The 14,501-nt window shown below is 39.3% G+C and overlaps 2 protein-coding genes across 2 annotated transcripts; both read right to left on the bottom strand.

The window, feature by feature from the left end:
* Window positions 1-102: 102 nt before the first annotated feature.
* LOC147798479 (mitochondrial glutathione transporter SLC25A40-like) lies at window positions 103-7,524 on the bottom strand. Its single transcript, XM_087140547.1, has 10 exons — window positions 7,159-7,524; window positions 6,767-6,826; window positions 6,192-6,316; window positions 5,324-5,391; window positions 4,870-4,994; window positions 4,255-4,428; window positions 3,743-3,852; window positions 3,439-3,520; window positions 2,777-2,863; window positions 103-2,408 (listed from the first exon to the last, which is right to left on the bottom strand). Exons 1-10 carry the CDS (start codon window positions 7,355-7,357, stop codon window positions 2,293-2,295), a joined length of 1,146 nt encoding a protein of 381 aa, XP_086996673.1. The 5' UTR covers window positions 7,358-7,524; the 3' UTR covers window positions 103-2,292.
* A 1,297-nt stretch (window positions 7,525-8,821) lies between these two features.
* Window positions 8,822-13,748, bottom strand: LOC110974546 (mitochondrial glutathione transporter SLC25A40-like). Its single transcript, XM_022226283.2, has 10 exons — window positions 13,169-13,748; window positions 12,615-12,677; window positions 12,098-12,246; window positions 11,773-11,840; window positions 11,486-11,619; window positions 10,994-11,167; window positions 10,633-10,742; window positions 10,263-10,344; window positions 9,908-9,988; window positions 8,822-9,549 (listed from the first exon to the last, which is right to left on the bottom strand). The coding sequence occupies exons 1-10, from the start codon at window positions 13,602-13,604 to the stop codon at window positions 9,440-9,442; spliced, it is 1,407 nt and encodes a 468-aa protein (XP_022081975.2). The 5' UTR covers window positions 13,605-13,748; the 3' UTR covers window positions 8,822-9,439.
* Between the last annotated feature and the right edge of the window lie 753 nt (window positions 13,749-14,501).

The raw sequence follows: 14,501 nt of genomic DNA, 5'->3' as shown, positions 1-14,501 counted from the left end.
AATTGATCGAAAATAGTATGGATTCTCAGTAGTTCAGTGTCACACCCATCTCTTCCAATTCTCTAAATCCAAGCAAACATACACCAAGCAGAAACCACTAGATCATTTGCTAAGCAATCTTTATTCTGTTCAAATGGCAATAAAATTTACTATATATATCTTTCGTCAAGTCACTGCCTGAGCAGTAAAGATATTTACAGAATATAAAAAATAATAAACCCTCAAATTTCATACAATTAGACCAATACAAATCATACGACTCCCTGTACAAATTTACCCAGGAAGTCACAATGATGGGAACAGATTTGAGAAAACACAAATCAATTTTGGCAACTAAGCTCTAGGATTCCAAGGTGCTCAGCTGCATGATTTCATGAAAAAAAAAAAATCAAAACCCATCCATGTTATTCTGTCCTGTAACAAAAATTCACTCTGACTGCAGCACTCGATGAACAGGCTGCCTTAGTTTTTGGTCATGTATAAAAATGCTCCCGAGAAGGTATTACTTAGAGGTTCACTTCATGTATAATGATATGAGGGCATTATGAAATTTCATGATGTTTATGTTGAACTTTGCTCTGTCGTGCTGTTGGCTCATGGTGCGTACAAACAATACAATTTGAAGGTTAAGGACTTTCCGGCGATGTCAGTTTACTGACTGTCCAGTTCAACATAGATGGAGCTAGATAAACTTTACTGAGCTCCAGCAAGTACAAAACATGGTATAAACAGGAAAGAAAAGAAAACCAGTACAGTCAGAGTTTGATTTCCTGGACTCATTCACTGATGCATGACTTCAAAGATGTCCTCATTTCAAATACAGCATATCAGCCATTAACCAAAGAAGGCCATGTAAACGAAGGGACAGGAATCCAATTCAGGACGTCCTTGATTGAAAGCTGTGCACAGAACTAATTGAAGTCATTGTAAAAAATAAGGTGAATGAAATAAAAAAGCAAACAGACATAAGGAGTCCTTGATTTACAGCAGATAAATATGTAAGGTCATCTACAATCAGTACCCTGACCCGGCCAGTGCACACGACCTGTTGTTGCAAACAGCACCCCGAGGAAGACACAGTGTGCTCAAAAGGCAGAATTACAGTATGAAATATCTCACAAATACTGTGCAAATAACTCCGAGTCAAACAGCTTGAAGTGTTTGACAATGTACCTCGTTTCTTTCAACAATCAGGTTTGCCAACAAAGATAATCCAGTGTCTGTGTAGGTTTACGGTAGAAAAAGCCAAGTGCAATGAGATAACTCAGTAAGAATTGTTACTCGGTCTTTGTGTTGGTTTTATACAGTACTGTTGTCATTTCACAATCCAGGCATATCCCTCCCCATTGCCAATTTCATTTTATTTTTTTATTGGCCATGATCTGGAAGTCAGAAGACCCCCCTAAAAAGCATAAACCATGGAAAGGTCTTATTTGATGTGTACAGTTAAGGACAAAACAAAGAGATTAAATGGCGTCACAATCCTCTGCCTGAACAATGATTTCCTGAACCCCCCCCCCAGCAAATAATCCTGGATCTGCCCCTGCACCCCAAGCTCTCTGATCCTACTCAGCTGAACCACTTCCTGCCGGGTGCCTTTTCCAAATGCAGTGCCTAAATATGCGCGATTTTTCAATATTTTCAGTTTACAAAAATCTTCAAAAATTCTTACCTTTTTTTTTTCCCCGACTGCCTAATCCCCAACGAGTGACTGTCTGGTGGCTACTCTAATCTGACAGACAACATCTATTGATGCCCAAATATTTCAGCCAGGCCTGCCACCTTGTAAAAGGAGTCAGAATTTTGTGGTATTATACAAGTTTCTTTTGTTCCCGAAACTGGCACAGTGCACTGCTGACTTTTTTTCAAAATGAGCTAGATTAGCATGCAGCAGTACTGTATTGCTCATCCCTGGAGCACTTTTGTCCCCGGTGGTAATCCGCTGGCACTGAATCCCACAAACAGTGGTGTAATCTTTCAAAACAATGACAGATTTCCTCCGCCATTGACAACTGAAAAAATGTTGGCAATTCCCAGCGGCTTGGTCTTTTGTTCCAAATACTTTTTTGTTACAAGGCCCAGCTCTTTTGTCCGATTTTGGCTATGCTACAAACCCAAGGTACCTGAAACCAAGTTCCCCAGCAGCACATGGTTAAGGCCTAACACAAAGTAAGCCCCACTTCCATCCATGAACTGTACTAAGTGATAAATCAATCTACTGACCCCCCATTGTCCTTCCATTGTATCCAACAGTTTCAACGATCAAAGATGCAGAAAATCAAGTCTTGAATACTATATCTGTGATATGATGGCCTCATTGCGTTTGTGGAAGAACGCTTTGCCAAGCTCGTATGTACTGATCATCAGTGCACAAGCTGGGGTGACCTTGGCAATGCGAGGAAAAATACCTGGATTAATACAAAACAAAACACAAAATCACAAATGTTTAAACACAGAGAAATAGGCCAGCACAATTTTACCAAAACTTAACATTGCTATTTTACTGTACAATGCTGACTTTGGAAAAAAAAAAAAGCTTCCATTCAGTTGTCAATGCCACAATTTATGCTCAGAATAAATGTCATTTCTGCAGTTGTTTTTAAAAGCCTACAACAACAAACAACATTGAAACCTCCATCATCTGAAAGCTCACTCACTTTTCTAATGACATGCCGGACCATAAATGTACAATCCCAACCGATTTTTGTTTTGAACTGCATGGTTTATGAAGTCCGTTTAACAGTGATTGCTAGAAATTCTTTCAAGTCTCACTCACCAGCAAAAAGGCCTCGGAGGCCCCTCTCAGCATACAGTCTCTGCATGATGTTCCAGGTGGATGTGGCTCGGTAATTGCCGTCTTTTTCTTGTTAAAGACAAATTTGGCAGGAAGGAATTTTCATTAGTAAACAAAACTAACTTCATCGTGCAATAAAAATGTAATTAAAAAATAAAATTTAATTTATTCAATAAGGCGACCCTCAAAATGGACAGAGCACATGCATGTAGCTCTAGAAGGATTACTGGTATTGATGTACTCATGCTGGCCGATAATCAACCATGGCCTGTGCTGCTAATAAACAGACATCAGTCAAGCAATGTGGGACTTGTCACTTGACACTTCTTGGCAACCGCGGTGAAGGAAACTGATACCGAAGCACGATTTTTTTAATGCCGACTTACACAAAGGAATTTTTGTGGTTTTATGGAGAAGGAACCAAGAAAAACATGCCAATTTATACAAAATGACGACTTATAAATGCTGACTTAGAAATGAAATTTTCAATGGAAATGCATTACAGACGATCGGGGCTTTTGTCAAAAGGCCGACTTAGACGATATGAGTTACGCGATGCCGACTTGGTTGGAGTTTACATTTATAAAAAACATGAAGAAGTGCATAGATTAGAAGTGCAAGTTAGATTAAAAAAGATTACTTACTGGTATTAAACATAGCTTCTCCAAGTTCTATCTGTCGGTGTGTCTTAACAACATCAAAGGGATTGGTCAGGACAGCTGCAAGCTGAAACAAAGGGGCAACAAACCTAAACTGGCTTGTCTTAACAGCCTATCCTATTAAAAAACCGGGAGTCGACTCTTTGCTAGGATAAGGAGGGTAAGGGAATTATTTCATTCAAATTGAAGATGTTAATTCTAGAAAAACATTCTTTTAACATGAAATACAAAAAAAACAATCTTAACCGTTTAATAATTTTTGAAATGGTTTACAAAGCGTGAGTCTTACAATGCCGGACACTGCACCAGAGAAAAATGCTGCCGGAAAGGTTGGTTCTCGTCGGTTGTATTTCAGACATGCCCTGGTCTTCATGAACTCGTAGTTAGCCCACAAGATCACTGACAAAGATGATGTAAGTTGTAGGGTTAACAACTGCTCATGGGTCTTCAATGGCATTGAATTCGCAATACCTACAATTACACATCACAAGTTCAAATACTTAACAGCCTTTTTATACATAAATGTCTACATGTTGTGATTAAAACACGACTGCTTGCAGCTTGAAGTGTTGAAGTCGTGACCTCTTCAGACCATCGCAAGACAATCACAAGACCACACAAGACCAACACAAGGCCTCCAATCTGAATTCAAGTTTCAAGCTAATCAAGTGAAACGCGACAAAAGTATTCCTTTATCATTGTTCACCCCGTTACTTGTGACTGATCTTGTGTCTGGTATGAAAAAGGTCTTCTGATGGTCTTAACTACAACACTGTTCACCATAACCAACAAGAATCTTACTTGAGAATGGAACATCCCTGAGAAGTGTGGGACCCAGACCCCGCCACAGCGACAACCAGCCTTCGTCCTGTACTGCTGTCTTAATGCAGCCGACTATCTCGTTGTAGGTCAGTGGTTTTGACTGCATCTTGGTCCGTACCAGCTCCAATGGGGAAATCACAGTCACTGCAAAAACTGGAGGGCCAATAATTTTGTCATAGAATGGGCCATTGGGAAATCACAATCACTGCAAAAAACTGCAGGGCCAATAGTTTTGCCATAGAATGGACCACGGGGTAATCACAGTCACTGCAAAAACTGAAGGGCCCATATTTTTGCCCATAGTATGGGCCATGGGGAAATCATAATCACTGCAAAAACTGTAGGGCCAATAGTTTTGCCACAGAATGGACCACAGGGAAATCACACGCACTACAACAACAGAAGGGCCAATAGTTTTGCCACAGAATGTGACAATAATGAGTACAGTCACAAATTCAGAGTATGAATAAAAAGGAACGTTCAAAGGCTTGGGATTGAGTGGCTGATTTCATTTACTTGGCGGTGGATAAGAATTACACTTGTGTAGATAATAAGAAATGCATGTAGCTGCTAACTGACAGCAGTTTGGCTTACCTCTGGCTATACCACCACTAGCCATTGGTATCAGCAAGCTAGACTTGCCATACTGGTAACCCATCAATTCTTTCAGCTGGTCATAGCTTGTGTAGTACAGGACTGTGGCTGGTACTGCCATGAGCCTAAGAATGCACATAGAATTTTCAGAATCACTGAGATCGGGAGACAGCACATGTGGGACACAAGCTTGAGCACATAAGGAGTGAAATATTGATGTTTTATTTTCATTTGAATGTGTACAAATCACACAAGGTCTTTTTGTGGATGCCAGGCATACAGAGAGTGTTTGCCTTGAAGTGTATAAATTCACAATTGGCAATGTTCCATGCTTTCACATGTAATTTTACAACAGGGTGTTGAAAACATCCAAACACCTCCTGGCTGAAACCTTGGTAGCAATGCAGTTCAACTTCAAGTGTCTGAATACAACAAAGATAAACCAGTGTCTTACAGAGTCGGAGGAAGTCCACTCCACAGCTTAGCGATTCCCTCATTCTTTGCTATTTTAAACAAGGCATCCTGACAGGATAAACAATAAAAACAGAGGATTTTTTACCATGATGGCATACTGTGCACACCTGAATTCTTGACATTCAATCAGTTAACCAATATGCCTCATTCTTTATTCTTCAACAACACTGGGATACCAGGCCTGACTTCAAGAGAAGTTCAGAGGGTCTAGGGCTAGACCTTGCTCTTTCACAGTTTACTTTACTTCCCTGCAAATGCTCAACTAGGTGGAGTTGAACTAGGGTTAACCACTTGCTGCTGGGTGGTTTGAAAAATGCTGTGCACACAAATGGGACATTTTCCAGATTTTCAGTTTTCAAAATTCTTCAAAAATTCATCATTTCAATTAATGGACATTGTCTGGTGGCTACTTTAATCTGACAGACAAACTCTATCGATGCCCAAGCATTTCAGCCAGGCCTGCAGCCTTGTAAAAGAGCCCAGACTGTGCGGTGTTATGTAACTTTCTTTTGTTCACAAACCTGGCTCAGTGCGCTGCTGGCCTCTTTTCGATAGGTGCCAGATTTCGGAGACCCCGGCCACCCATATAAAGAATACGTGTTCAGTACTGGCAACCCTGGCGGCAAGTGGTTAACCTTGGGTTAACTAGGGTTAAACAACTAACTTGGTGAAGTTGAACTAGGGTTACCTACAGGTTAACTAGGGTTAAACTACAAACTGGGTAAAGTTGAACTAGGGTCCTCCTCCATGGGTTAACTAGGGTTAAATAATGAACTAAGTAAAGTTGAGCTAGAGTTTAAAAAGGGCTAACTGGGATTAAGCAATGTTTGGTGATGGAGATAACGTACCAAAGTTCCATTGAATTGGCCAGGTCTTTTATACCATGGAGCAACTGTCATGTTCATCGGTTCTTTTCCATTGATACACGTGCAGAGATGATCCATCAAACCATTGCAGTACAAGAAACACTGACCTATTGGCAACGTTAAAGAGATAGGCACAGGTACATGTATCAGAAAGTATGCTTTTGAGCAATTGTAGAAATTTACTTGTTTTCTGTGATCAAGTCCAAGTTAACTAAAATTGAAAGTCACTGGTAAGTAATCTTAGAAAATCTTGAATTAATATACATGTAAGTTGGTCTGAAATTGGGGAATCTTGCTGACAGTGCACTCTGCGAGTTTTAAAAGGAAAATACGCAAAGCAAGAACATAAAACTAATCTAGAGCTACAAGGCAAATCACATGTCAGTGCAAAACAATGTAATGGACTCAGGGTCACAAATTATCTGCCTGGATGGATTTGATGAAGGTCTCCGTGGAAACACTTTTAGGTCTCTGCAGCATACACGACATGCCTAGGACTTTGAACAGAGCAACAACCAACTGCAGTACAGTGTGTATGAGTGTTGGCCAATACTCACCACTGGCAATGGGTTTTATCTGGCTTTGCAGTCGGATCTTCACAACATCCAAGGGAGTCACTAATAAAATGCACAAAATGGGGAATAAATCAACAAACAAAACTCAGAACATTTCATAGCAAAAGATGGAAACCAACTTATAATAAATGAACATTAAGTACCATGGTAAAACCATGGTACATTTATACAAGGGTTAACACATGCACGTATAAATTTCTTCCCAGACTACTATCCCAATGCCATAGTCAAGAGAGTCATCCCTCTTTGCAAGCAGATGCAGACGAGGGCCTACCCGGCATTCCCTCCAGTGACACCCTCGGCATAGCCTATGGTGGTAGGCATGCTTGTTAGGACTGCTTTTCACTCTAATTGTAGATCTTAGATTTGCTTACTGAATAATGCAGTCAGAAAAGCTCCAGTACCAGACGATATCATCTGTTGGACGGGCGTAAGCGGAGGCAGCGGTGAGGGTCCAGCGGCTAGCATGGCAGGCCTACCACCATGACTGCCCGCATCATCATTACTTCCACTAACACGGGCAGCAACTACGGAGTTCGATGGCCCCACATGCCCATCGTTGGGTAGCGGCATAATGGCTCTGAAAAGAGCCTTGTAAGGCCAGTAAAACGCTCACTCTTCAGAGGTCTAGTCTAGCATCGGTGTGAGATACTGTATTTTGGCCATTCGAGTGTTTAAAACTTTGAAGATTCCGAGTTACACAAGGTCAAATGTGCACGGACCGACCCAATATATATATTTACGACACGCGCTAGCGACACGCAAATGGTCTGATAAAGTGCGCCACCTTGTGGCGGGGTATTACACAAAAAATCATTTTACAAAACTTCATTGACTCCACGTATTGATAACACATTCGTTGGCTTTGCAATTTATTCAATCCCAATTTTTGAAAAATGGGTGGTTATTTTATCATATTTTACAATGAAACTTTTGAAAACTTACCAACTCTATTAACGATTTCACCAACTGAAGATCCGTTGTTAGAAGTTTAGTACACCAGAATCATGATACTGGAATTTCCTTAACTTTTTTTGTTAAATTTTGTTTATTAAATGAAACTTCAATGTACTTGGCCGTTTATCATTATTCCAAGTGGGATAACTGTTATAATAAGTAGGTCCTCAAATATAAATATCAATAATGGAAAAAACTGAAAAAATTTACGAAATTAAATAGCTGGTTGAACTACCAAATCAATTTAATATAATCGTCCCTTGTTTATTGCAAAAAAAAAAGAAAAAAAATTACTAAGTCATAAACACATTCTGAAAAATTCAATTTTGAACAACTTTAACATCAAAATTACTGTTTTGTCTTACTGTTAGGAAAGGTGGACCGTCATGCACGAACAAATGATAGTTTCCTAATATTTTAAAACAATTGGAAGAAACTTGTTACAAACTAACATATCCTCTGAACAAATTTAAACTTCAAGAGCATGAAACCCACGCTTGAAAGATGTTAAACATACACACTACACTTCATTTTCCAGAGTAAGTCCAGCTCACTTAACATATATACACATAAGCAAACTGCAAGTTGGTACTTCATTTTTCTCAACCATGTACAACTTTTGTAGTAAAGTATAAGAAGACGAAATGTGTAAGTTACAAATTCAAAAATCTGAGTCAACAAAGTGCAGCATAGAGTACAGCTACTTACTGGCCACTGAAAGCTGTTAACGTTCAGCTATGAGACATTTTGGAAAAAAAGGAAGATGTCTATTATTGTGCGACATTGAATTTCACTGTCAAGTAGGTAGAAATATTCCAAGTGAGATATTTTACTAACTGGCATCCAACTACTATATTGGTTGTGAATAAATTCTCCTCACAAGTGTTTTTAATTCCGTGGAATTTTGCATGTGATCATTAATGCCCTTTTTAATCTAATGGTAAATTGTGCTTATTTGACAGACTGTTACACTTTACTCTCAACTTAAAGTCAGCGAATGATTCAAACTGTGAATTAATTCACACAGAACATCTGCCACGACAATGCCCAAACACATTTGTATCAGAACATCACAGAAAATTCTGAAGTTTCAACAAGTTTAATACTCCTCAGATTTTGACAACATGCACAAACAGTCCAGAGCTGTATTGCAATTTTACACTGCTTGTGACATTAAATGCATGTACACAATCACATTGCTTATACCACAAACACACTTACAATATGCATCCTCAACTCTGGAAAAGCAATGACATCAGTAGAGAAATGTTATGGAAGTATAAAAACTTGAAAAGCTTGTAAACAGCTAAATATCCACAAATAACTGCAATCAGCTAAGAAATTACAAAATTAGGTACAAATTTCCTCTCTGCTGTCTTGCAGAAGTAACAATACACTGCTCTTAGTACATACAGGTCATAACACTGAGTTAAACATCGCCAAAATGGGTGAAATTTTCAAAGTACCTAAGCCAGGGTCAATTAACAGATGCAGCAGTGAACTTTCAAATCCTCGAACCTGCCATTTTTTGGTTTCTCCTGAACTATCATGTTATTTTAGCAATGCCACTCCTCAATAAAGAGTTATTGTGCGTATTCAAATACTCTGGTTCAACCTTTGGAAGTTCCATCTCTTTTCCTCCTTGGAACTTTGAATGCTTCCTCGGGTGGCGATTGGATAGCCATTGTTACCATGGTTTCAGTAACCCTTTTCCAAGTTGTACTTCTGGAAGAGTGAGATAACGCACTCATAGGTTGTGATGAGTATAGCACTGGATGGCGCTCCCTTGCAGATGCGAGGGACGGTACCTGTACAAACCAAGACCAATCAAGCAATATCAATATGCTACATAGCGCTGACTGAAAGAACGAAGCTCTTCAGAGTGATGACAAACTTCTGATTGAATGCTCAAATATTCAACTTTTCTCTTTCTTTCTGAAACACTTAAAACAGAACATGGGTACCACTCATAACCCACACCCTTTCAATTTATTTTTTTGAACACAAAATATATCAATTATTCCATACCATTTTCTTGAGAAGCACCCACAACTTTCTGATCAATAAATTAATTTGTTCATGACTCGGCAGCTAACTTTGTGGCTGAATTATGGAGTAGAAAGACACAAAAATGTGGCCACAGAAGGAAGAGATTTGGCGACTTACCTGCAAACAAGCCTTTCATTCCTGCTTCAGCAAAGATAGCTCTCATGATGGCCAAGCTACTGGTCTTGCACCGTGGCATGACTGGATGAACAGACAACGAAAAGGAATCATCAAGTTTTCTTATTAAACCATCTAATTACATCAAAGGAAACTTTCCAAATGTTCCATTATGCAATGAGCAAATAGTTTCGCTGAAGAAGTACGGTATTTGTTCATCATCTCAAGGCTGTTTCAAGCCACTGGTGTAAAACAAGTTTCAAAGCACTCCAAAATACGCTAGAGATGTCCACAATAAGCACAAACTTCAGATTTTTACTCACAAAGAAAACAAAGTCCAAACACACAAGAAACTCACCGGTGGAGCCCGGATTTTTCCCGATGGTGATCTGCTTCTGCGTTTTGACAACATCAAAAGGTGTTGACACCACTGCAGCCAGCTAAATGAAGGAAAACATGTGCCTATAAATAAGCTTTTCTTATATTTTACTTACTAAATATTAGGCATCTGTGACTTGTCAGTTGTTTAAAAATCTTCTAAATTTATATATCATTTAGTGTGATTGGTCAAGAAGTCTGCTTTTTGCATAAACGTCACTAATGAAAAAGAAAATTTAATATTGTCACAGGCGTTTCAAGAACAAACAGTTTTGAATAACTTGCAAAACTTATTCAAAGAAAGCTGAAATTAAGAGAAAAAAATAACAACTGGGTACATGTTAACTTACAACTCCTGATGCAGCACCAGCCCAGAATGTCATAGCCACCGTTGGATCACTGACGTTAGATATCTTGCACATCTCGGCTTTCAGCAGCTCATAATGAGTCCAGTATAGCACTGTTGAGTAGCAAAAAATAAGAAATCATAAAAATCAGTTTAGATTTCAATAGCAACCAATTTAATTACAGTTCTTCATCAATACTTTTGTGTTGGTATAATGCAATCTAATAGAAAATAGACATGGAAATGAAAAGAAAAGGTTCCCTTTCAATGTTCGTTATTTGCTTCACTTAGAACCTTGCGGATTATAACGTTTGTAGGTTGTACAAAGCACGGTCACTGAGGAATTAGTTTAGGAGGATTTTTACCTGCATACATGACATCACGGCTTAGCATGGGGCCCAGACCCCTCCACAGGGATGACAGTCCATCATTCATGATGGCTCGACGAAGGCAACACATCAGCTGGGCATACGATGTTGGCTCGGCCTGCATCTTGGTCCGAATCATCTCTATTGGGCTGACAGTTGTCACAGAAACAGCTAATGTACAAAAAGGAAAACATTTCCTTTTTTACATGAAAATATAAAAAATAGATAATGCACATTAAACAAACAGCAACAAATGCAATGATGATTGATGCACATAGAATGACACCAGCTGCAAATATCTTGTAAATTTCTTTGAATCCTTTAAGCTGGGAAGATCACATAGTGTTTTATTGTGCCTTAAAGACGATATTTTAACTGCCTTTTGTAAACTATTTAGATGTAAATCACACAAAAGAATAATCATAGACTCTAGCAACCTTATTTGTATTTCAAGCAGGTTATTAAACCTGTTATGAGATTGCAACCAACCTCTTGCTGTGCCGCTGGCAGACAGCGTGATGAGAAAGCTGTTCTTGTCTGTGTGTCCTTTCTGAAATCCCATCACTGACTTCAGTTTCTCATAGACCGAAAAATAGATCACATTGGATGGGACGCGCATCAAGCTACAAGGCAACCATACAAGACACGAAATGTGACAGTTTCAGCTACTCAAAATAATGCAGTTAGACTTCAAAAGCTCACAAGACAATACGATTCTCAGTTATTAGAATCTACAATAACAAAAACCCTGAATTAGAAAAAAAAAATTAACTTACAGTGCCGGGGTCAGGCCACTCCACAGTCTGCAAAAGCCTTCACTGCGCACAATCTTCACAAAGGCATCCTAATGGAGAAGAACAAATTCTGAGTTTTAAGTTGAATGAGAAGAACATACAAAAAACAGCAAACATAAATGTTTGTGTCATGCATAGGTTTTAACATAAGGAGTTAGCTGATGACATTTAACAAATTATTCTGCGTCATTTTTCGTTCATGATTAAGCATTATTTAGCCAGGAATTAGATTTATGCTATATAACTTCATATGCAATGTATCGGTAATTTGTGACGTCAAAATAAAATTGATATATTGAGCGCTTACCAGTGTTCCACTGAATCTATAGGCTGATGTAGAGCTTGGGCAGATGATGTGGGAATGTGAGTGGGTTGCTGGAATACAAGTATAACTTCTGTAGGGAACAAGGCTGAGGGCTGAGTGGGGATGACTGCTAAAGACCGGACGAAAAGACCCTGCAAAAATCATCATAAAAGAAAAATTGGTAAGAGAGCTATGGGTCGCCATCAGGGAAAAAAGCAACATGAAAAATAACAAACAAACTTAGATTATTTATTTTGTTTTATTGTTCATGTTGTCTTTTTGCCCCAATGGCCGCCCATAGACAGCCAGATAAATTAGTTAATGAACCTTTTTGTGAAAAAGTCCTAGATTTGTTAAAATAATGTTATGAGAAACAAGACAGGATATGGAAGATGAATCTCACAAAAAAAGAAACAAATTTCAATATATGATACTTAAATATGGGTCTCAAAATGAACAAAAACGGCAATAAAGTACAAGATTATTTGATTATTCAATCAAAAGGCCTTAGAACACTTACTTATGACCTCAGTAGGCTGTTGCTGTGCCTGAAGCCTCACTTTGACCACATCAAGTGGAGTCACTGTGCAAAATATATAAAAAAGACAATAAAAAATTGTCTTCAAATATTCTAAGGCAAATACAATCTTTTAAAGCCAAACTTACAATGACTGAAAGATTAGGAAGAACAGAAAAGGTAAGGGTGGAAATATCTGCCAAACGTTAATATTTGTTGATAAACTAAATTGGGAAAGATGTTCCACATACGGACAACACTAATTTTCCTTCACTATTTTATAACATTAAGAGCCATCAGAAGGTGATAACATGTCCTAAAAACTGAAATTTAGCTAAGAAACTTCCAAAGCATTTACTTCTTAGAAAAGACTAACATTAGGTTTTTTTTTCAGACAAGTCTCATAGGTCTGTGCACGGGAGCATCAAGTGTTGTCTGTTTATGGAACTCTTTCCTAAATTTCTGAAGAGAGGAAAAATTCGAATGCAATTTTTCTTCACTCTTCCGTCCATGAAACAAAACGAAACATATCAACAGCCAGCACACTACCAACTTACTGAAAATGGACATGAAGACCGTTCCGGCACACGAGGCAACTCCCCTCTGTAGAGAGGTCACATCAACTTCCGACTGTGACTGACTCTGAACCTGGGGAGCAACACCTCTAATGGGGCTCGGCGATGCTTTCCTCGGTAGGGTATCACTTCTCGAGGATGGTGATGGGCTGCGCGCACGAGTGCTTCTCCCCCACGATCTTCTGCTTTCCCTGCTTTCGGCAACCGAGAGAGATTTGGACAGAAATCCTCGACTGGTTGAAAACTGCCGATCAAATTCTGGGGACGTCGGAGGCGGGGGCGAGCAATTAAGACTCTGGTCCCCAGAAAATTGGCGGATTTGCTGCAGATTCTGCAGCGGCTGCACGCTTCCATTTACCCCCTGCCCAGCGATCACCCCACCAGCTCCATTGGGCTGGAGAAACTTGGGCCTGCACATTTCGTAAGATACAGAAATCTCACAAAAAACAGCAGAATTTCAGTAGCCCCAACTGATCTCTTCCAGTCCCTCGTAAAATCTAACGCTGGATCACATCGCGGACGCTTAAAAAGCAGCCCTTCCGCTGTGTGCTGCACAATACATTACTCGAAAACTCCAGTGTCTACGTGCAAAATTGGCAGTTCAGGGCCACGGTCATCGGCCCCTTTCTTGATGTAAACAAGATCACGTGCACAGTTCAATGATCGCGCGCGAACCTTGACTGGACTGTTCCACTAATCTATGTGGAGATGTAACCAAATCAAACGCTGAAAAAAGGGAAAAGACAATTGCATGTACATAACATACACCTTAAAAGAGATTTTTATGCCAATATATTTCTATATTATTCTTATTTTCTAAATTGCAATCATCCCTTGGTATTTTTAAATCATAAACATCAATTTCCCAACTATCCGGCAAAACATGTCACTGCTGTGTTATAAATGATACGGTCTGTCAACAAGGCGCGTGCGTGAATGAGGATCCAACGACAGATGCGTGCAATTCTCAGAATTTCTGGTAATCGAACGGCGCCTCATCATTTCCTCGGAAATGGAACAAACCATTGAGAAACATAAGAGCGTCTTTTAGTGTGGCACGATTTTGAAATTTTACAATTATTATGGTTGGCATGATGGATATTGTTTTCTTCTCCATGTGCCTGAACAATACGTTTTCTTACGGTGTTGCAGCCTCCACGCGCGCTGAGAACCAAGTCGAACGTCCACGGAGAAATAAGAACGCCCATCCTTATTCATCCATGCTCAACTTTTTAAGCTTCTGTCTGTGTTTTAAGAGAAAGTGTGTGAAATTCTATGTAATCTTCGCCAAATAAACACGAACACCAAGTTTCAA

Source organism: Acanthaster planci, linkage group LG08, assembly GCF_054643075.1.
Source record: "Acanthaster planci isolate LZ-2023a linkage group LG08, COTS_SCS, whole genome shotgun sequence".
NCBI lineage: Eukaryota > Metazoa > Echinodermata > Asteroidea > Valvatida > Acanthasteridae > Acanthaster > Acanthaster planci.
This window is presented reverse-complemented; position numbering and strand designations above follow the sequence as displayed.